The sequence below is a fragment of the Acomys russatus genome, chromosome 5 (assembly GCF_903995435.1).
Source record: "Acomys russatus chromosome 5, mAcoRus1.1, whole genome shotgun sequence".
Lineage (NCBI taxonomy): Eukaryota > Metazoa > Chordata > Mammalia > Rodentia > Muridae > Acomys > Acomys russatus.
Window position 1 is genome coordinate 34671798 of NC_067141.1, and position 26298 is coordinate 34698095.

General features: G+C 40.4%; 1 protein-coding gene and 1 pseudogene across 4 annotated transcripts in view; one reads left to right on the top strand and one right to left on the bottom strand.

The window, feature by feature from the left end:
* Nucleotides 1-26298, bottom strand: part of Tle4 (TLE family member 4, transcriptional corepressor) — a 140530-nt gene that overhangs the window by 114012 nt on the left and 220 nt on the right. For all 4 annotated transcript variants that reach the window (XM_051146203.1, XM_051146204.1, XM_051146201.1 and 1 more), the window contains exons 2-4: nt 25743-25840; nt 24564-24627; nt 23363-23407 (exon numbers count right to left, since the gene is read on the bottom strand). In XM_051146203.1, coding sequence (XP_051002160.1) covers nt 23363-23407; nt 24564-24627; nt 25743-25840 — 207 coding nt within the window. The remainder of the gene's footprint in view (nt 1-23362; nt 23408-24563; nt 24628-25742; nt 25841-26298) is intronic.
* LOC127189398 (60S ribosomal protein L11-like) lies at nt 10048-10575 on the top strand (annotated as a pseudogene).

Consider the following 26298-nt stretch of genomic DNA (forward strand, 5'->3'; position numbering starts at 1 on the left):
GAGTTCAATTCCTAGCAACCACATGGTGGCTCACAACCATCTATAATGAGATCTAATGTCCTCTTCTGTCATACATGTGTACATACAGGCAAAACACTGTATACGTAATAAAGAAATAAATCTAAAAAAGATAATCTAAACCCTAATTCTAGGGTAAAGATGAGTCGGTTTGAATAGGATAAGCAGGAAAGGACAAAAAGTAATGATTTTAAAGTTGAAACGTGACTGAAAATATCATCTCCCAAAGCAGGTTCTGTACACCTTGCAGAAGTTATTACAAGTATATATGCAGCGTGCACTCTGACCAGACGGCCCCACTCTGCCTCAACATAATTAAACAGCTCTCTTCGCTATCAGACATCCCAATGCCTCTCACTTGATAGCACTAGTTTAATATCTTTGGAATGAAGTCCACAAAAAGCAACACTACTGAAAGTTCCTTGACTTTGAAACTCTTAAAGTTCTCAAACAATATTCTCAGGAAACAGCTGGTTAGTAGTTTCATATGCCAGACCTCACCCCACATACATTAACTCAGAATCTCCAAAAGTAGGAGTCAGGTATCAGTGCTCCACTTTAAAGTTCCATAAAGGCAGGACTACGAACATTCGCTAGAATACAGGATACATGCAGTAAAAGGCAATGCTGTGGCGGGCCTTGAATGCCACATTCCAGTGCTTGAACTTTACTTGCTGGGGGATCTACCAGGGACAATTTCTAGGAAAGCAGTGAGGAATTAAAGCATGTTAAGATATCTCAGTGTCTTCAGCACTCTAACCCTCTTCTTGCCACTGATTACATTTAATGGCTATAGAAAGAAGAGGTTATAAATATAAAACATACTACAAGAGAAAAGATGGAAGTTGAAAGATAATTTTAGAGTATGAACAAAATGAATTCTCAAATCATCTATAACTTAGGAAATTCAACAGTATGATTTCAGATACTGGCTTTCACTCTGAGCTAGGAGCTGTGGCACACAGTGTAGTGAATGCAGAATGCTCTGCCCCTATGAGTTGTTTACAGTTCAGCAAGGAAGATCAAATAGAAATAAACACAAGAAGCTAGGCCTTGTGGCAGAGGCCTGTAATCTCAGGTACTAATAAGGCTGAAGCCAGAGCATCACAAGTTCAAAGTCTGTCTAGGCAAGAGAGTGAGCTCAAGGGCAGCCTGGGCAATGTAATGAGACACAGTTCCAGCATATAAAGCAAAAAGAGAGTTATAGTTCAGTTAGTTGATTGGTAAGGTACTTGCCTCTCATAGGCAGAGCCTGGGTTTCCTTCACCCATTCTAGGGAAAGGGTTAAGAAAAATGGGGTTAAGAAAAATGGGGTTAAGAAAATGGGGAAAATCCCTTATATGAGGCATAGTTAAGTTCTCAATCTTTAATAAATGTCTACTACTATGCCAGGTTCCATGTCACATCTAAAACAGTAGAAGAACAGGTGGTATTTACAAAGCCTATAATACAGTAAATGAGATAGACAGTGTTCCTCAATGACTACGGCAAGAATATTATCCTGAGGGACCAGGATAAAGTGAGCCTAAAAGATGAAGATAGAGGGGCAGGACAAGAAAGCACCTGCCACACCAGCCTGGGACATTTACAGCACAAGAAAAGCAGTGGCAGCAGCAGATGTGCCTAGAAGTGATTCAGAGAGCCTAGTGGCCAGGACTGTTCCCACCAAGTGAGACTACTTAGACACTACCTTACAATGAGTGATTGTAAATATGGTGGCAAGGAGTGCTGTATTAGGTCACACCAACCAACCTAACAATTAAGGAGAGCCTGTTTTTTATGTGGGGTATATCACTTTAATTTAAGAGTGTTACTCTTGTCCCTAATTTTAAGATTAGAATGGTAAACTGTTAAAGAAAGCATCATAATCAGAAAGATAGCCAGAGAGAAAGCAAGCAAGCAGGCATAGCATAGAGCGGATTCTAGAAAACCTGTGGTCTGGCTATATTATGTAGCTAATTGAGTAAGAAGGAAGCACAGAGATCTTGTTCTCCCCTGAGGACTTCCTGCTTGGAGAAACTGGACAGACAGGTTAGCTGACTTCCTTCCATAGGATCACTAGAGACCACAAGCAGGCTTGTGGGGGAGGACAATGTTTGGAAACAAGTTGAGAAACTCAAAAGACAAAGAAAACAAAAGGGAGGCAAGGCTCATCTACTTAACAGTGAGTGAGAAAAGGCAGCCAGAAGAGAATAGACCATACTAAGAATATTGGCAGATTTTCACTGCCCCTAAACACAACCCAATACCAGAAATACAGAATCAGCAAAGGCTACCAGCAAAGAGAGCCAAGAAGCCAAGAGTCTCTAGAAGAAACATCTAATGGACGATACTTATAACCAGAGTGACAATAAAGCAAGGAGACACACGCTGCATGGAGAGAAGCATGTGTGCCTGAACTGAATTTGGACAACAGAAGGAGTGTATGAAAGAGAAAAGTCTGAATGCACAGATACGTATCAGGGTAGGCAAATCAAAGGTTTGCGTCAAGGTTTGGTTTTGGAGAACAGTTATTAGAAGGGATGGGACCAATTCAGCCTTGTGACTATAATTGGTCTGAAAACAAGGCAGATATAAATCATCAGCTACGAATTCCCAGATCTGCAGGTGATTTTCTAATTAGTAATCTAGTTTGCCATGACTAAGCAAAGCCTCAAATGATTCCAAATTCCATTTCCACAACCCTGAAATGTGAAGAGCTGCCCCAGATATGGATGGCAGAAGTATCTATTTGAACTAGTATATGAATAAACTTCTTTATGGTAAATTGTTCTCTAGAACAAAACTGAGATTAGATAGTACAACAAATTGAGTGGCTGCATTGTTAGGTACTGACTGAAGCTCAAGGCTCTACTATCTCTCAATTAAGAAAGTATCCCTCACTAATTTACACTACACAGAGGAAGGGCTGTAGGGCTCAAGAGGAGGCTAAAACAAAGATCTAAGGAGACTAATTGGTAAGTAACAAAGAACAGACAGATCTTCCTCAACTAGACTATGAGTGAAGTCTCAGCCTAGCCCCAGAAAATCTGCTGTCTCTCCACTTCGGTGCACTAGGCCCCGGAAAAGCCGCTCTTGGTTTTTACACTCTGCTACTGACAAAGGGTCTCTCTTCTGTTTTCTCAGTAAACAGATACTTGCCCTGAGTGCAGTAAAACTTATACATGGTAGTAAGGCGCAGAAGCAGCTTCCAGGAGCAGGAGGGACAGGTGAGATTGAGTTTAAAGCTTTTTTGATGATGACATGGTCCTAAAATTTAAGACTACAGAATAAAAGTTATGTGAGATTTATAGAAATGTTCTTTTCATTGAGTAGATGGTAAAAAGTGGAGGAAAGAAGAACCTTCTGAAAGAAGAACTTACAAGTACTTAGAAATTTAAACAAGTTTTATGTTCACAGAAGCACAACCTGCAATGCCCAGGAACTGCCAACCTACCAACCTGTCAAATGTATTAGCCATGCTGTCATGTCCATGACCTTTAGCTTAATCTGCTTTTATAAGTATTTAAGATCACACTTTACAAAAGGTAAATAAATAAATCACTTTATTTTATGAACTTCAATCTCAGTCTACACTCATAGCCCCGCCTTACAGATAACCTTGATGAATCTTTTGATTGACTGCATACTCTAACAAGTCGTCTACCCTCAGATTATCACCAGTTAGCTGGACAAGGAAGGGCCTCTGGCCAGGGTGTAAATCAATTACTGCTTAGTTCAGGTGGCTGGGCTTTTGTTTTCTGTTTTAAAGATAAGATGACACTGTCCACAAAAGAAGCTACATGCTGATTTATTTTCCAGTACAAGTTCCTTATCTTCTTACCCAATTTTATCAAATGTTCACAGAGCTGCCCCAGTCCATGGATCATGTTCTGGGTAACTTTACTCCACAACTAACTGTCTTAAGTCCCAAACTGTAGCTTCTTTTGCCTTAAGTTTTAGTTTATGTTTCTACAAGGCAGCATGCTTCTCCAACACAGCCCTAAGATATAAAACACTTACCTTCCCTTCCTGGCTTAAGAAAAGCTAAATAGCCAAAGCTGTAACACTACTTAGGAACTAGGTGGGTGAAGGTCTAAAGAAGTTCTCAATCTTCCTAATGTTGCAACCCTTTAAAACAGTTCCACATATTGTGGTGACCCCCGATCATAAAATTATTTTGCTACTTTATAATTGCTACTGTTATGAATCATAATGTATCTGATATGTGACCCACAGGTTGAGAACCACTGGCCTAGAGTCATTCAGAGGTCATCTTAGATGTTGTCTACTAGTCTGGGGCTGAACGACAAATTATAAACAATATTTTCTTACTGAATACTATGAGACATTGAAAATAACATGAAATTTAAGATTAGCATAGCCAATGAAGACTGTAACTAGCATGACCATATTTCTGTTTAAGTACATTTGAACTCCTGCAATAAAATGTACTTCTAAAGTGGTGGTTTTTGCTTTAACATATTTAATAAATTCTCCAAAAGGATTAGTTTTGATTACTTACTCCAAAATGATGCTAAGAATTTAGAGGTCAATCTAGAAAATATACCACAATGAAAATGGTGTTTGAAAATCATAGTTTAGTGTAGGGTTCTCAATGAACAAAAAGGAAGGTGGGGGAATGAAAAGCCACCATCTTCTCTGTAACAATGTAATGGCCCACCAGCTAGTTACTCAGCTGGGGCACTGGAGCAACAAGTCGTACAAAGCAAGAATCACCTAACCCTGTTCTATCCATAGAAAATTGTTGCCAGGACCTCTAGTGTACCTGTCCACAGTGAACTGCCTCTAGGTCCTGTGAGGCACCAACAATCCCAGGTGTTCAAGTCCCTTATATAAAAGGGTCTAGTACTTACATATATGCACAACCTCCTATATACTCTAACTCATTTCTAGACTACTTAAAATAGCTAGTGCAATGTAAGTGCTATGGGAGAAGCCAATTATTACTTCATTGTTTAGGGAACAGTGAAAAGATAAAGATATCTGTGCATTATCAGTACAGACAAGTCTTTTCTCAAATAATCAAGTTACTTTATCATATACTTTTTTGATAATTGAAATAAAAGCATACCACTTATTTCAAGTATTCACCCTGGAACCTGACTGGAGAATTCACAGAGGGACATAGCCTCATCAGCCAGAGTACAGAGGGAGACAACAAAGTCCCTGCCTTTGTTTTGCCTGGTCCACGGTAACTTTAACTTGCTGAAATTCTGTTAATATTTAATTTCCTTTAATATTACGTTTTGTAGTCTAACTTAGGCTGAAAAGAAACAGGACATTATTGTGTTTAGAGAAAGCATCCAGACATAATGAGCACACTCAGGAAAACATTTTTATCACCCCTTTGACCCTTTTGTTGATGATCATGCCATTACATTCAAATGGCCCAAAACTAGTATTAGCTATATAGGTGCATGATAGTAAATTTAAAGCTGTGGTCAGATTTGAAGAAAACATCTCACATTCTATTAGCACGATGTTTCTGATGGTTACAATGGGATGCAGGAGAAAGCAATGAAACCACACCTACCCCTCTTTGGACTAGATCTGTGGCTTCAGAAATATTTTGGTTTACCAAAGTGTTCTCTATGGGCTTCCTGCTTCATGTGTACTCAACTTTTCTTACTATCACTGCTATTCTCATTCAACTACAGAAGCTTATGAAGTATCTAAAGGGGTACCTTAATATATGTGCCATACTGGGGAGGGATTAAACATATATAAATAATTTATGTTTACTAAACCATCTATTTTAATTTCTGTGTTTAGCTCTTCAAAAACATAATGAAAACAGAAGTACTTGCTTCTTTTGAAACATAGTTCAAAAATTTAAACTCAGTTTCATATTTACTAAAGACTTCACAACACAACAAGGAATCTTAGCCAATTTTAGTCAAGAATATAAGAATAAAAAGATAAAATAATTCAAATTTCAATGGCTAATAAATAATTTAGAGGACTCTGGACCCATATTAACATTCAGAATCTTTCTAAACGGAAAAAGTTACAATTGCAATTACTTTCTATCAATAATAATTATGGCAACAATTACACAAAATGATTCACAGAAACTTATAGTCACCCAATAGCCAAATGCTTTCCTTTAAAAGGAAATGTTCCCGAAACCACTGCCCACAAAAGATTGCCTGGCTCACTCTCTTGTGGTCTGGCTATAGAATACAGGCACTAACAGTGGAATCCTAGAGGTCTTGAGAAGAGTATATATTCAGCACCAGGAGAAATGAACAAAACAAACTCCTTCTTTCCCTCCCTCCCGCTCACACCTTCTTCCCTAGACACTCACACCGCAATACACTCGACACCAGTTTTTCCTCAATGTCTCTCTGCTAATGTCCCCATATTTCTCCCACTTTGCAGTGTCTTGGGGCCTCTGCAAGCACTACCATAACCTTGACCCAATGGACTACTATACCAATGCTCCTCTAATTCAGACTCAACATTCTCAACGCTGCCTCTCTATTCACATGGTTATAAGCAATATTCACAGATATTTGTTCCAGGACCCAAGCTAGGTGCAGAGAGTGTACCAACTAAATAGATGCGATCCCGGGTTTTCACTGACCTCTTCATGCTTCAAGAGTCCAAGCACTCTCTCTACTACCTAACATGCAAGGCCTTCGAAACTGTGTCCTAAACCAACTCCTACTATTCTCTTGCCTACTACTAAACAAGGCTGAAAATGCTAACCACAGCCTGAACGGGCACAGAATGTTCTTGATTCTGTAGCTCCCACTCAGAACCTTCCCCATTCTGTTCTCCCTAAGTGGCTTCCCTCCTTAAAATACATCTGTCTCCTTCCATAACAGCAACCTTAACAGGCCCAGAGGCAGACAAACAAATGACCTACTCTCCAGTTCCTATCACAACAGTGTCTCCACTGTATTGTTTACACTGATCCAAGAGGAAATCTGGAGTTTTCTGAAGAGGCAAACCGTCTGCCTCTCATAACTCCATAGGTCTCAAAGCACCACCTATGTTGCAACATGAGGCTAAATAACTGTTGTTCCATAAAAATATAAAAGGCATCATAGGTTTGATGTGCCCAGGACTATAATCACTTACCAAATAACCCTTCTAGCAAAGGAATAATGTAATGCCACAATGCTACACTGTTTTTTAAGTTTGGAAGCTACAATTTTTTTTTCATTTTTTTTTATTAATTTATTCTTGTTACATCTCAATGTTTATCCCATCCCTTGTATCCTCCCATTCCCCCCCCCCATTTTCCCATTATTCCCCTCCCCTATGACTGTTCCTGAGGGGGATTACCTCCCCCTATATATTCTCATAGGGTATCAAGTCTCTTCTTGGCTACCTGCTGTCCTTCTTCTGAGTGCCACCACAATTATTTTTTTTAACTTTGAGGCAGGATTCCTCTGTGTAGCCTTGGCTGTCCTGGACTCACTCTATAGACCAGGCTGCCTGCCTTGCCTTCCTGAATGCTGACAAATTACAAGCTTAACTTTTACAAATTCAATCCTAGATACTTGGATTTAAGAAGCTAAGTATAAGCCTGGCTCAGTGGCACACACCTGTAATCCCAGCACTTGGGGAGGCAGAGGCAGGAGTGTCCCAGGCTAGCCTGGTCTACAAAGCACATCCAGCACAGTCAACTTATAAAGATGGTTTTGGAGTACTCCCTAAATACAATATAACAACTACTTACACAGCCCTTACATTGTATTACATATTTTAAGTAATCGAGAGCTCGTCTGAAGTATGCAGGAGGATGAGAACAGTCACATGGTAAGTAATAGTGGCCTCAAATAAAAAATAAGAAAACAGCAAAAGTATGGAATGTCAAATACCAAAGAAGGAAGAGAACTTAGAAGTGTAACTTGAAGGCAGGGATGTGCATTATCTTACCAAATCATGTCCACAACTAAAACAAAATAACCTTTAAGCTCTTAAAGTATAAACAATTCTACCCATTTCACTTTAATCTGGTTAGCAGAACCTTATCAGACCAGCTTTATCAAGCGTTTGGAAAGTAAGATTTTGTACAAAACTGTGGTATATCTGACCCAGCTGCATCCAAACGTTACCACTCCTCTTAGAGCTGCAGTGTTCGCTTTATACTCCACAATCTAGAAAAGCCCTTTTTACATGTGGTATTTTGGAATTTTTAGACTACAATTTCTCCATCAAGCACCCTAAATAAGCACCCTCCCCTCCCCTCTACCCCAGCCCCCTGCCCAAAAAATAAAATAATAAAGTAGCTGTGAAATTGTTACTTTTTACTGGCCATTTTTGGTTAAGTCCAATTTTTTTTCTTAATTTGTTTTTAAGGTTAATCAAGGTAGACACGCCACACTCTAAGCATATCCAAAGCCAAACTTTTCAGTCTCCCATATTCATAACACAATAGAGGAGGAAAAAAAGTTTGCCAGACAGTGGTGGCACACTCTTTTAACTAGCACTCTGGAGGCAGAGGCAGGCAGATCTCTGAGTTCAAGGACAGCCTGGTCTACAGAGCAAGTTCCAGGATAACCAGGGCTACATAGAGAAACCCTGTCTCAAAAACAAACAAAAACCTCACAAGCTCACTGATTGTGTATCTTCTAATTACAGTTACTACTGCCCTGATGAAACATCATGATCAAAAGCAACTTGGGGAAGAAAGGGTTTATTTCACTCACAACTCCATACAGCAGTTCATCATCAAAGCAGTGAGGACAGAAACTGGAGCAGGAAAGGTACTGGAGGCAGGAACTGATGCAGAGGCAACGAAGGGTGCTTCTTACTGGCTCGCTCAACATGGCTTGTTCAGCCTGCTTTCTTATAGAACCCAGGACCACCAGCCCAGGGACAGCACCACCGACAATGGGCTGAGCCTTCTCTTATCAATCACTTTTTTAAAAAAAATGCCCTATAGCCACATCTTATGAAAGCATTTCCTCAATTGAGGCTCCCTCCTTTTAGATAACTCTATTTCATGTCAAATTGACATTCACCATGTTTTACACTTATGCTACTTTATTTCATTAGGACTGGACAAAGTCAACCACAATATACTTTGTCCTAAGCAGAACCTAAGTAAAAGAACAGAAGGGCTATTTTGCAGGAAGATGTGTCCTGATCCCTCTGCTAAAGCAAATCGGGCAAAGGGGCCTACTGAATTCTCAGCTAACCCAATCTACAATATATATCTTGGTATTACCCAGACTGGTATCCCAGGGGGATTGTTGGAATAACTGGGGAAAAAAAAAATCCTTCTGAAAATTTCTAGGAAAGAGTAATATTTCTAGTGCCTTTCAAGGGCCTCACATAATACTGCCCATGCAGTACTGTTAATGAAAAAACATTGTCTTGCATTAATAACAAAATAACCAACTAGATGGTTTGGGTAGAAATCAAGAATCCAACAAGAAGCTGATGAGTAAAAGGTCTCCTCCACTCTTGGAAGGATTTTATTACTTTCCTTTCTTTAGAAAACAATGGTTACAAAAAGATCATGTAATATAATGTCACCATTAAGAACCTGATCAAACTCCCATCACCCCACTCTCTACCACCACAGGACACAGGCGGAGAAAAGACTCAAGACAAGTAGAGTTTGAAGGCCTCTTCAGTAGTCACTCAAAGCTGACTCTTGGCTTAACTCTCACTCAAAGAAGTCGTAGTGTGTCCAAGCATAAAAATCCAACAGAAGCTATTTCTTAACCCTGACACTACTGAAATTTTAGGGCGGATACTCTTTGCTGTAAGGACTGTCATATGCACTGCACGTAATCAACTTCCAACCACTAGAAGCCCATGGACAACTAAGTTGTGGCAACCTCAACTATCACCAGGTACCACCAAATGTCTCCTGGGAAAGGCCCTAGTTTGAGACCCAATTTGCTCTCTGGATCAGGAAATATTCACAGGGTGGGGAGGGGCATCCAATTGAAAATATAAGTGCACGTCCCCACTGCAGACAGAGATTCAAAAGTTCTGTCATCTAAGCATTCTCATGTGGTTTAAAAAAGGGAGTGGGCCTCTTTCTTCCAGTTCTCAATCATGGTGTAAGATCAAGGAGAAAAGGAGAACCCCATGCGGGAACTTTGCATCCGCAAGCTCTGCCTCAGGATCTGTGTGGGGGAGAGCAGAGACAGACTGACCCAGGCAGCCAAGGGGATGAAGCAGCTCACAGGCCAGACACCTGTATTTTCCAAAGCCAGGTACACCGTCAGATCCTTTGGCATCAGGAAAAATGAAAAGATCACTGTTCACTGCACAGTGTGTGGAGCCAAGCAGAAGCAACTCTGAAGAAAGGCCTGAGGGTGCGGAAGTTCACAGAATTACATAAAAATACCTTCTCAGACAGATACTGGAAACTTTCATTTTGTGATTCAAGAACACATTGATCTGGGCATCAAATCCGACCCAAGCACTGGCATCTACGGCCTGAACTTCTTTGTGGTGGTGGGTAGGCCAGGTTTCAGCATCTCAGACAAGAAGCGCAGGACAGGCTGCATTGAATCAGCAGAGGAAGCCATATGCTGATGCCAGCAGAAATACAATGGGATCATCCTTCCTGGCAAATAAATTTTATCCAAACGGCCAATAAAATTTTCTCAGAAATGAAAAAAAAAAAAAAAGTACTAGGCTTTCGTTAGAAATCTCAATTTTAAATGAATAAGAATATCCAGAGCCTGTGCTCATCAGGCAAACAACTAGCTATAGAATCTGCAATAAAATAAATAGTAATAGCTGGATGTGGTGGTACATGCCTTTAATCCCAGCCCTCAGAGAGGCAGAGGCACGTAGATCTTTTTGAGTTCAAGGCCAGCCTGGTCTACAAAGTGATTCCAGGTCAGCCAAGGCTACAAAGAGAAACCCTGCCTCAAAAAGGGGGGGTGGGGGTGGATAGATAGATAGATAGATAGATAGATAGATAGATAGATAGATAGATAGATAATTTAGCACATTTGTTTGAAAAAATAAAAAACATCTTGATCAGATTCTTTATCACTCACAATATTCAAGCTAGCTGTATACTTAGCACAGCCCCAGCCTACCAAAGTACATTTAAAAAGCAAACACTGGCCACATGGGAAGGCTCACCTAAGACACAGGCACGGCCAGTGGTTCAGAACTCAACTCTGAAGCCAGATGTCCTGGACCTGAGTACCGATCCTACAACCCACCAGGTACACACCCCTTTACTATATCTTGGTACAACCCACCAGCTACACATCCCTCACTATCCTGGTTTTGGCTCCTTTCTCAAAAAATGGGGGAATTAAATTACGACATCCAAATCAATCAACTCCTGCATCCTGGTATCATGCACAAGGTCAACCTGGACTTATGATCAATAATATGCATCAAAAACCTAACTGTACACAGTTAGTATATATAGAGCTCTTGCCCTAGAAAAAGGACTGTTATGATACATGGCCATAACTGTTCAACAAAGCTCAACAAAATACTCCATACCATAGTAGATGGTTCTAGACCATAAATCACTGGCAACAAATAACTGCCAGAACTGTCTACCACATCCTAACATTGTTCAGACAGACTTTCTGCCAAAAGCACAAGCAGACAAAAGCAAAAATTTAATTTCCTGTTACATAACATTCTTAAATCTTAACGCTCTGAAACGGCATCATACAATAGAGAATTAAAAGATAACTTAGAAGCTGGACAGATAGCTGAGTAACTAAGAGTAATGGCTACTCTTGCAGAGAACCCAGATTCAGTTCCTAGCACCCACTTGATGGCTCACAATCATCTGTAACTCCAACTCTAAGGAATGTAATGCCCTCATCACCCATGGCACTGCATGCATATGGTGCACAGGCATACATACAGGCAACACACTCACTCACATACAATGATCTTTAAAAATTAAAAAATTCATAAAAGAGCCCTGCATACTGGCTCATGCCTGTAATCCCAGCACTCTGTGAGGCAGAGGCAAGTGGATCTCTGTGAGTTCGACGGCAGCCTGGTCTACAAAGGGGAGTCCAGGCCAGCCAAAGCTACACAGAGAAATCTTGTCTTTTAAAAAAAAGACAAATAACCAATTCTACTTTTATTTTTGCTTATAGTAGTAAAAACTGAACCCCTGCCTTGCACATTAGGTAAACAAGTACTCCGTAACATCTAGCGTCGCACATCAAACCCTACATTTTAAAAACAGCCAGTAGACAGGCTCAGAGACTTCTGAAATAATTAGGATAACATATTCCAACCTCTGATTGACTATCAGAAGTCTTTGTGCTGATCACAAGGGTAAGTTTTCCCTAGGAGCTCGAAAACATAGAGAGAGTTGGTACTCAGAATAAGGGGTGCTGCAGAATATACACAAAAATACAAAAAGTTAAGGCACTCTTTTAGCTATTCCACCACTTGTTTATTTCCTTTGCTGGGTTTTGGGCATTATTTTAGGTGCTAGGACACAGCAGTAAATAAAACGTGTTCTTCCTTTTTTGGACTTTATACTGTCCATGAAAAGCTGACCTACTAAGTTTTTGAATCATAAAACCAAGATTAAACATTTCTCTGTTATTTTATTTACCACTGTCATTTGTTTACAATAATAAGCTCATTCTTAACTAAGTTGAATAGTCCAAAGTAAAGTCTCCTGGTGGGACACTGCACAAACGCTCCAAGGATCTGAGCTGTCAAGCTCACTATCAGTGACATCCTTCCCCCAAGTGCGCCAGATGAATCTCAGCTAGAGAACCCACATCTATACTGACTTCAGGAAGTAATCTCAGGGGCTAGTTATACAACAGATTAATAAAGTCCTACATATCCCTTTGCACACTTATCCTGGTAAGAAATTATTACAAATCACATTGTAATTCCTACAATTTTGAAATACAAACAGTAAACAGCAAAGAAAAAGTATAAAACCTGACCACTTTAAATCAGTTCTTGTTAGCCAGGTGTGGTGGCACACCCTTTAATCCCAGCACTTGAGAGGCAGAAGCAGATGGACTGCTCTGAGTTCATGTCCAACCTGGTCTACAAAGCAAGTCTAGCACAGTCAAAGCTATAGAGAAACCCTCTCTCAAAAAAAATAAACAGGGGCTGGAGAGAAGGCTCAGAGGTTAAGAGCATCGGCTGCTCTTCCAGAGGTTCTGAGTTCAATTCCCAACAACCACATGGTGGCTCACAACCATCTATAAAGCAATCTAATGTCCTCTTCTGGCATGCAGGTAGAGAATTGTATACATCTTAATAAATAAGTAAATCTTTAAAAAAATAAACAAAAAAATCAGCTCTTGTACATTTTATTCTACGTATTTGACAATAGTTGATCTAAACTCTGCCTGAACACTACTTTAGCCTGAACACTTCTAAGAGAATCAAAACACTCTGAACCATCTAATTAAATGTGGAACTTTGGTACCTAACATCTGTGTTTCAGTTTACTCATGGACAGGAGAGGGATAACTCTGACATTACTGAGGCTTAAAGAGAGAAGGGAAAAAACATCTTGCAAAATATGAAGTATTATATAAACAAATTATATATTTTAAAAACTGAAAGAAATTTTACAAGGAACTTTGTAGGCTGGATGCAGCTTAGTGGCAGAGCACTTGCCTACAATGTGCAAGGCCTGTTACATCCCCATAACCAAAACAAAATGGCTGGCAGATCCTACTGTAGGTACTTAAATTCTTTACATCTCTGCCTTATCACAGGTTGACAAGCTGAAGAATTAAATAGTAATTATGTAATTTCATAAGGTTACTAGGAAAAAGAGAAAAGGACACCTGCACAATATACTCTGGAAACTTGCTGAAGATTAGAACTAGAATTACTCTTGCAACACTACGCCACCTTACTACCTAAACTATCATCCTCTTGAAAGTTTCCCAGCCCTCTAAAAGAACTAGAAGACCTGAGAGAGAGTAAGCTAAACATACCACAGTAAAGACCGTTATCCCACACACACACATGCAAGCCACATGAACATTTATTAATAGTAGAACTCTTCATATATATACTAAGAAGGGTCTTCAGAGTGAATTTTAAGTTGAGTTAGCAATGATTCCTGTTTTCAACTTTAAAGGACTGAACACACCAAAATACATATACTCTACTTTAACTGTTCTCATTGCTGAGCCCCATGTTGAGCTGTTTTCACTTCCTCTTTCTACATGTCATTTTCTTACAATCCTCACTAAAAGAAACACCAAAGTTGAAGGTTCGGTATTGGTTGTCTATCCTGCAACCCAAATATACCCTGAGCAAAGACTAATCATACCGAAGCTTAGCTACTACCTGAACGCAAGTGTTCCTTCCTTTTCCATCTATCTATCCCATGAGCACCAACCAGCACGCGCTCAGTACCAGGTGTGCTGCAGAAAGCAATTCTAAAAGTGGAGCTTACATGGTAGCTGGGACAGGGAAACAGGCAATAAACACATATGTGTCTAGAACAGCCTGTTTGTGTGGCACGGTTCAGGACTGAGGGAGCAGCCAGTTTGAGTAAACACTTTGCTAAAAGTGGATCTCAGCTTTAGATTTCAATTTGCTGATCCCACACTCCTTCTGGGCAGGGAGGGCCCTGACACTGGAGGGTCAAGGGAAGGGGAACAGTTGAACTTCGGCACAAACACACAGATCAGCTCTCTCACTAAAGAGGACAGTGTAACACATGGGCTGCCACCTACAGTGCTTTCCTTCTCTTGTTGCAGAAAGCAAAGAACATGACAGAAACAAGCGCATTATTTGTTACTTTAAAATGTTTTGGCCAATAATGAGAATTCTAGAAAGGGAAGTTAAGTAGCTTTCTATTTCCCCTTCAGCCAATGACTCGCCTACGTGACCTCAGGCCTATGCACTGACCTTTGTGAACTCTGGTATCCCCACCCTGTGTTGATCCTTCCTGACTGTCACACTAGGCTAGTCTCTTAAGCTCTTAAGCTTTAGTGTTATCTGTTAAAAGAGGCCAGAGGAATGAACCTGCTTGGCAAACTGTAGGGCACATTACTGACAGAAGCTACTTAAATAAACACACAGATCTGAACTTGCTTTACAAGAACATCAGGAAAACTGAAGTGAACATGTAAAATGCCTTAAGCTCTCTGCAAAGAAAGGTGTCACACACTACTAGTGTTTTAAATTTCCAACAACACTCACAATTCTTTCCAATTGTGTTTCCAGGACTTTCTAAGATCAACAACAAAAAGAACTCACAGACTTTCAGAAGCAGAATATGGAGTTGGGAAATAAGAATAAAACCAGGTGTGGAGGCTCATACTTGTAATAGCAGTATTCAGAAGCCTGAGACAGGGGGATTAAGAATTCATGTCTGGTCAAAGCTACACAGTAAAATCCTGTCTGAAAAGAAACTAGCAGCAAAATTTAAAAAAAAAAAAAAAAAAAAAAAAATCACTGCTAATCTCCCTCCCAACTTCTCACTTGCCTAAGTGGCTAGAGTTAAGAGGGAGGACCATGCAGAGTTCTAAACACCCTGCAGCCAGCCAACACTGCGTGGAGAAATGTTATGCCTTTGTTCTGAGAAGCAGAAGCCCCTACACTACACAAATCCGGACATGTTTATGAGCATAAAACTCCCCAAAAGATAACAAGATAACTCATCTCCCTGAGGACAGAGTGTCTAAAAGGTGTCCTGGAGTTTTACCACTCTGCTTCTTTGACAAACCAGCAAAGAAAATCTATACTTTGCACATCTGTCCCCCTGGATGGAATACAGGTTACACACTGCAGCTCTCTGAAGATAAGTCTTGGCTCTGTGATATAGAAATAGCAAGAACCTGCCATCAGTGCTGTGGGTCAACTCCAATGAAAACAGAAAGGGTATATAGATTTGCAGTGATGAAGGCCAGCTAAATCCCTCTTTAGAGACAGAAAGCAACTCCCACTGACAGCTGTTACTAAGGCAAAGTCAAAACAGCTCTATCTTTCATTTTGGCTAAGACTTCTAAGGTCTTCCCCCTTAGTCTAATAATTTCATAAACTGTGTTCAGTGTACCAACTTTGAGCAAGTCCTAAGCCTTACAAACTGTCATCATCAGTGTAAATCAGTGTCTAAGCTTAAATGTGCTGTCTCCTGCTTCCCTCCAAGAGTCTTGGTTGCAAAAATGATATAACCTGGCCTCTGTGTAAGACCACTAGCATGTCTCCAGTACCAGAACGGAGCATAGTTTCTTTTTCTCTATATTTTTTAAAATTTTCAAGTGTGTGTGTGTGTGTGTGTGTGTGTGTGTGTGTGTGTGTGTGTGTGTGAGAGAGAGAGAGAGAGAGAGAGAGAGAGAGAGAGAGAGAGAGAGAGAGAGAGAGAGAGAGATCGTGCAGGTGCCTGCACCTAAGTGCAGATAAGCAGATAACCACAGGCCAGCAGAAGGGGTGAGATCCCCTGGAGCTTGAATTGCAGGCAATTATGAGCTGCCTGATGTGGGTGCTGAGCATCCAACTCCAATCCTCTGCAAAGCAGTAAGTATGCACTGTTAAGTACTGTGCCATCTCTCCAGCCCCCTTTGTATTTTTTATTTTTTAAGACAGTGTCCCACTCTGTAGCCGGGAGTGGAATCTACTATGTAGAACAGAGTGACCTTGAACTGATGAAGATTTGTCTCTGCATGCAGAACCTTTTAAAAAGCAGTATGAAGAATGATAAAGGAAGGCGCCTTTTAGAAATCACACCTCTTTGTCCTTTTCCAACCGGAAAAAGCATTATTATCCCAAAGTCACAACCCAGGCTATCAAATATGAAATGCAATAAAAAGTTTCCCATTAAAAGCAACTACAATCCAGCAGGCAGTGGTGGTGCACGCCTTTAATGCCAGCACCCAGGAGGCTGAGGCAAGTGGATCTCTGTGAGTTCAAGGCTAACCTAGTCTACAACGAGAGTCCAGAACAGTCAAGGCTACACAGAGAAACCCTGACTCAAAAAAACAAAACAAACAAAAATACAAGTATGTTTAGCATATAATTATTAACTCCCTTTAACTATTCTGTAGGGCAAGGAAAAAAAGTGAAACTCTAGGAAAAGAGTAAATGAAAAATGTAGCGAAGGCCAAGAAATTACCTAAGACACAGTTGTGTCTAGCTCATTAGCCCAACCCAGCCTAGAGCTGCACTGCCTAAAGACAAACAAATCTGTCAATCAAGATGATAAGTAAAATAAACAGTAGGTAGCAGAGATTGAGGGGCAGTGAGTAGAAAGTAAGTCTTTGGATGTTACAAAGAAATCCTCTCAACAGGGAAAGCAAAACATCTGCCTTCATTTAAAAGTTTGAGTTGTGTGTGATTTCCTGCATCTAAGAACTTCTTTTTGAACTACAAAGAGGCCACAAAACATCACATTTTCCCCTCCTAGATTCCCCCTTCAAAAACCCCAAGGTGATGATTAACAAACAGCCCCTCGTCCTCAGACAGTCTAAGAAGCCACAGGAAAAGATAAATTAAACAGAAGAACCCGTCCTAAATAAACAAGAAACAGGCTGCCTGGGGAGAAGACCAAACTTCCTCACAAGAAGCCCCAAGTAGGTTCCCTGATGAAAAGTGGGAGGCCAGGGGAAAGCTACCTAGGACCTCCCACCCACTGCGGCAGCCAAGACAGAGAGCCCATGAAAGCTTCTAGCCTTGGACTCCCGGCAGCTTCTGAGACTCTTCAGGGGGTTCTGGGTGGAAGTCCAAAGTTCAGGGGCTCAAGGGCAAAAGCGAAGACTACTCTACCAACCAACAGCTTCCTCATTCCAGCAACGAGGTCAGGCCTGAATCTCTAATTCATGGCCAATTCATTTCCTAACAGGGCAGCCTCCCAGGCAATCCATTCCAACCTACCACCTATTACTATATTACCATGTGCAGATCTGACCCTGTTTAATCACTCTTTGATTGGACATAATCCTTTTCTTGGGATCTTTATAAGAATTAAAGAATCTTGGCAGTATGCCCAGATCTGTGGTAAGCACATGCCAAATATATAATAAATGTCCGCTTCCATTGGAAGGAAACACTTAATTATATTCAACAATCACTGCTTAAGGAAAAAAAAAAAGAGTATTTTCCTATGGTACCTCAAAACTAAAAATCTTACACAAGACAGAAAAAAGGAGGACCCCAAAGAATTCAGAGACTAGTGCCCAAAACATACATACACACCCTAGTACATTAAATTTCACCGTCCGGATCCTCTTGCAGAGCAAAAAAAGCTCATTGGGTCATGCCCAAGAAGCTGCCACCTGGTATTAACTGTCAAAATTCTATATGCTTTGGCAGTCTTGGAAAGGAAGAAATCTTAATTTAAATTTACACACATTAGATTTACTAGATAGGAGTAGAGTTGGCCTCTACCCCAAAACATCCAAATCAAAAAGGTAAGTGAAAAAAAATAGTCAACCAAAAACCTCTATTCCAGTAATATTAACCAAAATACTATCAGTGATCAATAATCTTAAATTAGAAAAAGCTGCTTCAAGCCTCAATAAACAGCAAGAGCATAATAACAAACACGAGCTACCACTCTTCTCTTCCCTCCTCCTGGAGTTTATTAAGTACAAGCACTAGAATTTTACTTCTACACCTCTTTAAAATTGCCCCGGCCCAGCAGTATCCACCTTTGTTCAGTCTAAATTTTTTTGTTGTTGTATTTTGTGTGTTTGTTGTTTTTCAAGACAGGGTTTCTCTATGTAGCCCTGGCTGTCCTAGACCTTGCTTTGTAGACCAGGTGGGCCTCCAATTTAAAGATCTGCCAGCCTCTACCTCAGCTGTTGCCTCGAGAAGGCTGCTGTTAAAGCTGTCGCCTAGCAGTAGATTATTCCTTAATGGGTGTAAAAGTATAAGAAAATTAGTTCTGTAAGCAAAATTCTTCATTGGCTTATCATTTATTTTCTAAAAGAATACCTCACTTTTGATAATGCTTCCCTTTTGCACATATGCAAGAATTTAGCCATACTTGTTTCATAAAAGAAGCTACTATTTAAAAATTTTACTTTTATCTCCATACTCAGACACCTGCTTTTCCAGACATTTTTACAAGTCTAAACATATACAATATTAGGATGTATAAGAAATTGGTAATACCCCCACACACAAAGTCATCATAAGAGAAACCTGCTCTAATCAGAAGTTTAAATAAATTGACTTCCACTGCAAGCACTGTCCCCAAACAAACTGACTGCATCCTAGAATCAAGTGCACTCAAGGCTAGAACGTCCAGCCAGTCACATATTACTTCAACCTCACCAATCTCTCCTTCTCCAAAGCCTAGGCTTCTTTCTAAAACAGCTCACTGAAAAGCACCAACCTAATTAACAACTGCTTCCTCTGCAACAGTGGCCTTGATTTCACTTATTTACACATTAACTGCAGCCTCCTTTTGGCCAAGCCAGTCTATTCTCTGTACCATGCCGAGCCTTTTATCTGCCCTGGACAGCATTTTCTCCAGCAGATGAAGTAGATGCCGATTGATTTGCTGTCGAGCATGGTAAATTAATAGCAACAAATTGCTGAGGGCCCGTCTCGCTGCTCCACCATGCTTCGGCAGTTTTGCTTTATTTGCTCCATGATGGGCAGCAGTCGGCCTCTTCAAGTCAATTTCTTCTTAACAACCTGCAATACTTTTCAATGGTGAAAATAGAGCTGTTCCTTGTAAGTCAGAAATCAATATCCTATTGCCCTTAGAAAATGCTAAACAAGCAGTATTGGCAATCCACTTGGTACTAGAGGGTATCAGATATAATGCAAATCCATACTGCTTCCCTCCTTGAAGTTATTACAGTTTGCTAAAAGGTTCCTAATGTCATTTATCATCATTTACCATTGACCAAAGAGGCTATGATTATGATATCCTATCAGTTGGCAAGGCCTTTTATTTCTATTCAATTAATATTTTAGCAGCACTCAAATGGTTGTGGCCCAAGTCTTGTAATGAAATTTGCATGGCTTGGAATGAAATAGAAATTTTGTTGCTTTAAGGGGAAAAAATTACACACAAGGATATGCATACATATGACAAATTTCCATTTTCATATAATTGTGCAAGTTTCACCTTTAGATTTTCGGTGTCACAGATTCCAAAGGTTTTCTGATGATTTTTAAAATTCACGTACTAAGCAAATAAATTTTAGAAGAGATCTTCAGATTTTAAAACACAACAACGAGGAGTTCCTCTCATTGCCCCCTTCTCACATCACAGCACATTCACCGACTTCATTTCTACAGGTTGAGTTCACACATCAATGGCTCCTAATCTACATCCAATATCCGCACTTCAGAGTGGCAACAGCCAGAGTCTGATTCCATTAGGGAGGAATTCTTCAATTATAGTGTTGCAGGCAAAAGACTCAAACAAGCATCATCTAGCTGTGCTATCAACTGCACACACTGCCCCATCTGCCCAGGTCGCTGACCCAGCTGCAGCCACCCTGTATATCAGAAAGTAACAAGAACCATGGGCTACCTGTCCTATCTAGAGCAAAACCAAAACCCTGTAGACAGGGAAATCCTCAAGGTGTCAACACTTTCATTTTTAAAAATTCTCCTTTGAAGACATCACAATAAATTCCAGGTCATTTCTAACCCAGGTCCGAATTACCATTCCCATTGTCACACTAAAACTGAAGACAATGGAAAAGCACTAACTCCCACTGTGGCCTAGAACATTCTACTTGAACTTCTCCAGATTATTTTTTCCCCAGCTTCATCTGTTCAGCTCTATCAATCCTACTAAAATTTACTACTAAAAATTACATTCATATTTTATGCTCCAATTCCATGTCATGTCACTGAGTTCCCCTTTAAAAAAGAAATCCACTAATTTTACCAGACTAATGCTATTTACTCAGTTACCAAAATTTAAATTAATTATGTTCTCAAACATAATTGTTAAAAATTGGCAACATTACGCAGGCTTAATTAAGATTAAATCCAATTTACTAAATGTACTTTAATTGGTACTAATTACATTAGCTTTCATTTCAGAATGACAAATTCCCCATAGGTTTCATTTTATGGTTCTCTATCAGAATCAACCCGGGGCAACTGATGATGAGCATCACCAAAGAAAGGGGGAGAAGGGGACACCCCCCCACTCCCCCCCCCCCCCACCCCCGCTTACCCCTGCTTCACACTAGCACCCTTTTATCCATTTGCTAAGCCACAGAGTCATGGCTCCTTCAAAACCTTCATTTTCTGTCCCTGTGAAAAATATCTTTAAAAACACTCTGTGTGGCTGGCTACAGCCAAAAAGAATCAGAACACAGGAACATTAACAACAACAAAATACACAAAGGTTTTAAATATTGGGGCCACCAATTACTAGGGTACTTCTGAGGCCTCTGGGACTCCTACTCTTGAATCCTTTGAGACACAAACCTAGTAAGTGAATAAGCCTAAACTGGTCTTGAGAAATAGGCCCAATTATGCCTCGGGGCAACTTCCGTGCATTATTGCTGCTTTCCATTACAAGAGTACCCAGCGAGTGCATCTGGAAGAGAGGCGAGAAGCTAGGGCTGTCTGCCTAGGAAAACAAATAAAGACAGATATGCCTCTGTGCTTAAGGGGGGAAAGAAAGAAAATATAATAAGTAGGTGGTTTGCAGGACTGTCTGTATTTCATAATGCGATAAACTGCCCTCGGGATTCTTGATATGATTGAATTCAAAAGCAAGGGGGGGGGGAGGCAAAGTATACTCTTCTCAATTTTAAATGGATGGCATTTGAGGCCAGCTGGACAAGAAGATGACAAAATTTATAGTCTTTTAAAATGAGTGAAAGTAAAGGATCTCACATATGCCTCCATCACCAAAATAAGAAATACACACAGCTGAGACATATACAGGTGTAGATGGGAAAAGATCCACAAACTAAGCGGTCAGAGTAAGGCAAGGTATAGAAAAGGGAAAAAAAAAAAAAAACAAGGGGGCATTAACTAGTCCATTCTTTAAAGAGAAACTAGTCTTGGGAGGGTACATAAGAAAACAAACGGAAAGTATGTACAAGCACCAGACTATCTAAGCAGGTAACCGTATGCCTGTGAGGCAGAGCTAAAAGGAGTCCACCGGCACTCTGCACACATTTTGCTTAAGCAGTATTTGTAATTCTAACCTAAACAGACACGCCCAAGACACTAAAATAACAATGTAAATATATGCCATTCAACCTTCAACATGTACATATTAGGCACATAAGCATCTATAATGTTAACATCAGCATAAACAAATAGCAGCGTTAAGATCGAACGTGAAATAGTCTTCAGTAGAGATAATGTTGTAAATTTTCCCAACTTTATGTTTCCACATGCTATCTGGCTGCCTGTATTATCTTAAAGTGGTCTTTTAATCAACTACCAATGTGAGTACATTCTGATCATGTAGCAAGTAACCGTCAAAAAGAATTCTTACAGCCTGATGGCCCGCCTTCATCTCAGACTTTTTTAAAAATCTTAAAAAGGTACATACAACACCCTGACCACGTAAATAAGACATGAAAAGCAGAAAGTTGTCCATCGCCTCTTTCTCAGCAGGCAAACACACACATTCTGAGATAGTTGATGAGGCCTGAAGTCCTTCACAAGCAGATGACGTCAAAGAAACACTTCCTGGAGCAATTCTCATTCTCAAGTAGTATTTTAAATATAGCTATATATAAATGCTATTTTTTTTTTCTTCCCTGTTTAGGAAACTTAAACCAAATCTTTTTTTTTTTTTTTTTTTTTTGGTCGTTAGCCAAAAAACAAAACAAAACCCTGTGGGGTAGCTGTAGTAGTCACAAATATCTATCAATGCTTTCTTTCCTCCTAACCCCAAACTAATTGCTAGATTTCATGATCCAGGGCTTACCATTAATCACATCCTCCCATCAGGTTCATTTACTCTGTACAAATTTTGGAAGTTTAAGCTAGAGCCCCTGGTAAGACCCACCTAAGTAGGCTCTGGGGACCAGTACAAGGATTTTCCATCTATTTCTTTTACAGCTCTGCAGATTTCATTCGGATCCTCCCTCCCAGCTCACTTTTCTACCTATTTTTTCACAGTGATACAATGGGTTTCACACAACTTACAATTTTGTTTATTAGTATTTTTCAAGGAAGGTTCTTTTCTAAGAGATATTTGAAATATATAAGGCAACTCTTTACAAACTACACATTTTAAATTTTGCATACTGCTTCTGAAAGATGGCATTTTGATTTAAGAATAGCAATTTAAATTGTTAAAAGTTAGGATAATATGAAGTCTGAGGAACAACATGTAGAACACTGGCCTTCTCACTCTTCCCCAGTGTTTTAAAATAAGGGTAGACATGACAAATATATAAAAGAAAAATCACAAAATAGATATTTCTTTTCAAAGTGCATGAATATTACTGTCACTTAAAATCATTATAAAGAAGTGACTTACCTGCTTGTGCATTTCTATGTTCAACCCATAGGACATTTCATAATACTGTCAAAGAAGGAAAAGCAATTAAATCTGCACCTTTCAAAAAATCTCTCCAGTTTGTTCAAAATGCCCAAGTACACTGAAAACAAAGCAACTAACACACAGGCCTTACCTTAGCTGAAATAGCCACAATATCTAAGCCAATACATAAAAAGGATGCCCAAACTACGATCTTCAAAAAACTAGAAGCCACACTAAGACACACCCCATGAGGAAAACTAACAAAACTAACAAAATGTTAAAACTCAGCATTCTTAACATGTACAATTTTCTTCCAACATCATAAGCAAATGAATTTGAAAAGGCTGATGAAAACTTGGTTCCACATGACTCTTCATTCCTATGCACAGCGGAAGTATCACACATAAATGCTGATGTTTTGAAAGAACTACTGAAAAAGGTGATGCTACCTCGGAGTTCTTGTTTTTAGTGTACTACTCACATATGCGAAGCAGAAGAGCTTGATGGAAAATTAATTAATGAGCTACCCTGCAAGCTCTTTCAATACAGAATATACTTCTGAATCATAAAAATGCTTCATTATACTTCTGTAAACATAGATTTGATTTGTCTGAATGGAAGTATAACTACGGTACAGAAAATCTGGCAGCTCAAATCAACACTCCTAAGAATCAAAATAACACTATAGAAATTGAGAGCATACACACAAAAATATAAACAGATCAGCATGATGAACATGAAAATTTCTGCACAAGGGTCTACTGTTATTTCCTATCCAAATCATTAACTAAAAGGCTTAAGACACATTTAATTTTAAGAGTATAGAGAAAAGCTGTCTAGTTACAATTGGAGCAAGTGCAATAAAACAACAAAGAAAACCACTAAGAAAAACAGTTTGCTTGTGACTAAACAAAAACTAAATGAGTTTTTCCAATTTTTTTTTCAATCTGTAAAAACAAAGCACAGAAAAATTACATCCCATGCAACTGAACTTTTTGAAAATTTAAATCAAAGCTGGTGGTCAAAGCCAAGTTCTAACAACCTTGAATTACAGGTTGTTAATGGACACATGCCCACAACCTCAACACTGGCAGGGCCACTGTGATGTAGCCTGCAGCCTCCAGTGATTTAAACCTTATTCTTGCTTTCAGTCTCCCAGGCTAATGAGCACTTTGGATCCTTGACACGGCTTCCTTACCATGACATAATGCCGCTGCATCTCGGTCTTCTCGCTGGCCAGTTTCTCACATTCCAGCTTCAGACTATTCAAGACATAGAATCATGTTAAGTATGGTGCAGACCTTAACTTACATCCTCCAACTCCAACTCCACATCCTCCACATCCTCATCCCCTCCTATTGTCCAATCAGTGATGTTAAAACAGCGCTTTACTAATGAAAGGGAAGAGGGAGAAAAATGAGTAGCAAGAACCAGCCTGGACTTGCCTCTTCAATAAGGTTAAACGGTGAGGGGTTGGGAAAGAGGGGGTTAATGTTTTAAAGAAATGAACCCTCTAGCCAATTTAATTCTGCAACTTCGTCCAGAATTGAATATTCTTCACTAAATTCGCTTAATAAAACAAGGAAATAAACATTGATGATAATTATATTTTATATACATATATATATATACATATATATGCAAAACTAAGTACACAAAAATGTCACAGGGGAGGTTTTACCATGAGATTAGTGAAAAGCAGAATCAACAGTCTTATGAATTTTGTTTTTCTCCCTCCCCCAAGAAAAAAAAAAAGAAAAAAAAGCAGACAAGTTGAATACCATTGGGGGGGGAGGTGTTGATGTGGTCCAGCAGCTTGTTTGGCTTCTTACATTTATAAAAATTCTGCATCATTAAGGATGCAGTGAAGCAAATATGTTTCAAAAGCACGCTAAGAGCCTCGGAAGGCTAAAGCATTGTTTTCTTTTTTAAATAAAAGTAATGAAACGACTCGAGGCTTACTTGCCCTGGCTCTCAAACTATGCCATGGAATGGCAGAAGGAAGGAATCCAGCCCAGAGTAAGAAAGAACCAAGAAGTCAAAAGGCCCCAGAATCTTCCCAACCTTCCGTTCTCCTGACCCAATAAATCAATATCGAAAGTTTGGCCTCAGCGTTTTTTCCAAGTCTCCTCAGTTTCGATTGTTCTGCTTCCTTTTCTGTTTACAGGGAAGAAAATGCTTAATTTCTTTACACCTGCCTAAAGGAAGAAGAGGCCCTGACTTGACTTTTCTGCGCACAGTGGGGGGTGGGGGGAATGGTAATACCTTTGTGGTTGCTGGGGGGGGGGGCGGGTAAAGAGGGGGTGGTGTTTGTGTGTTGGGGGGGTAGACAAGAGCTAAAGCAAACAGAAGGATCAGCTAAAGTCAATATCGTTACCTGTGGTACTGAGCCTGTAAAAACTGAAACTCTTCCTTAATCCGATCACAAGACTCGGAAATTGTAAATTTGAAGGGTTGAGCAGGCTGATGCGGTGCCTAAAGAACAACAAAATATTTAATTAGCCCACATCGCGGGGGAGGGGGAGCACAGCCCGCGGTCGGAGGGGGGGCGCGCGGCGGGCGTCGCGCCGCTCTCGCCTCTCGTTTGCTCGCTGGGGTCCGGGTGCCTCCCGGCGGCCTCCATCAGCTCCCCAGCCCCTCTCCTCAGCCTGGTCCTCGGCCTCCCCCCCGACACACTGAAACCTCAAACAACCTCCCCTCGTCGCCCCGCGCCCCCATCCCTCCCTACCCGGAATCGAAAGTGGCCCGTCGGGGGCAGCCGCGCCATGGCGTCGGGCCGCCGTCAGCTAGCCGAGCGAGCGAGTCCGGCCTGCGGCCGCCGGCGCCTTCCACCCCGCAGACTCGCGCCGCCCGGCTCGCCCCCTCGGGAGGAGCGGCGCGGGCGGAGAGCGGCGGCGCGCGGCTTCCCGGGGCTTCAGAGACAACAATAAGAA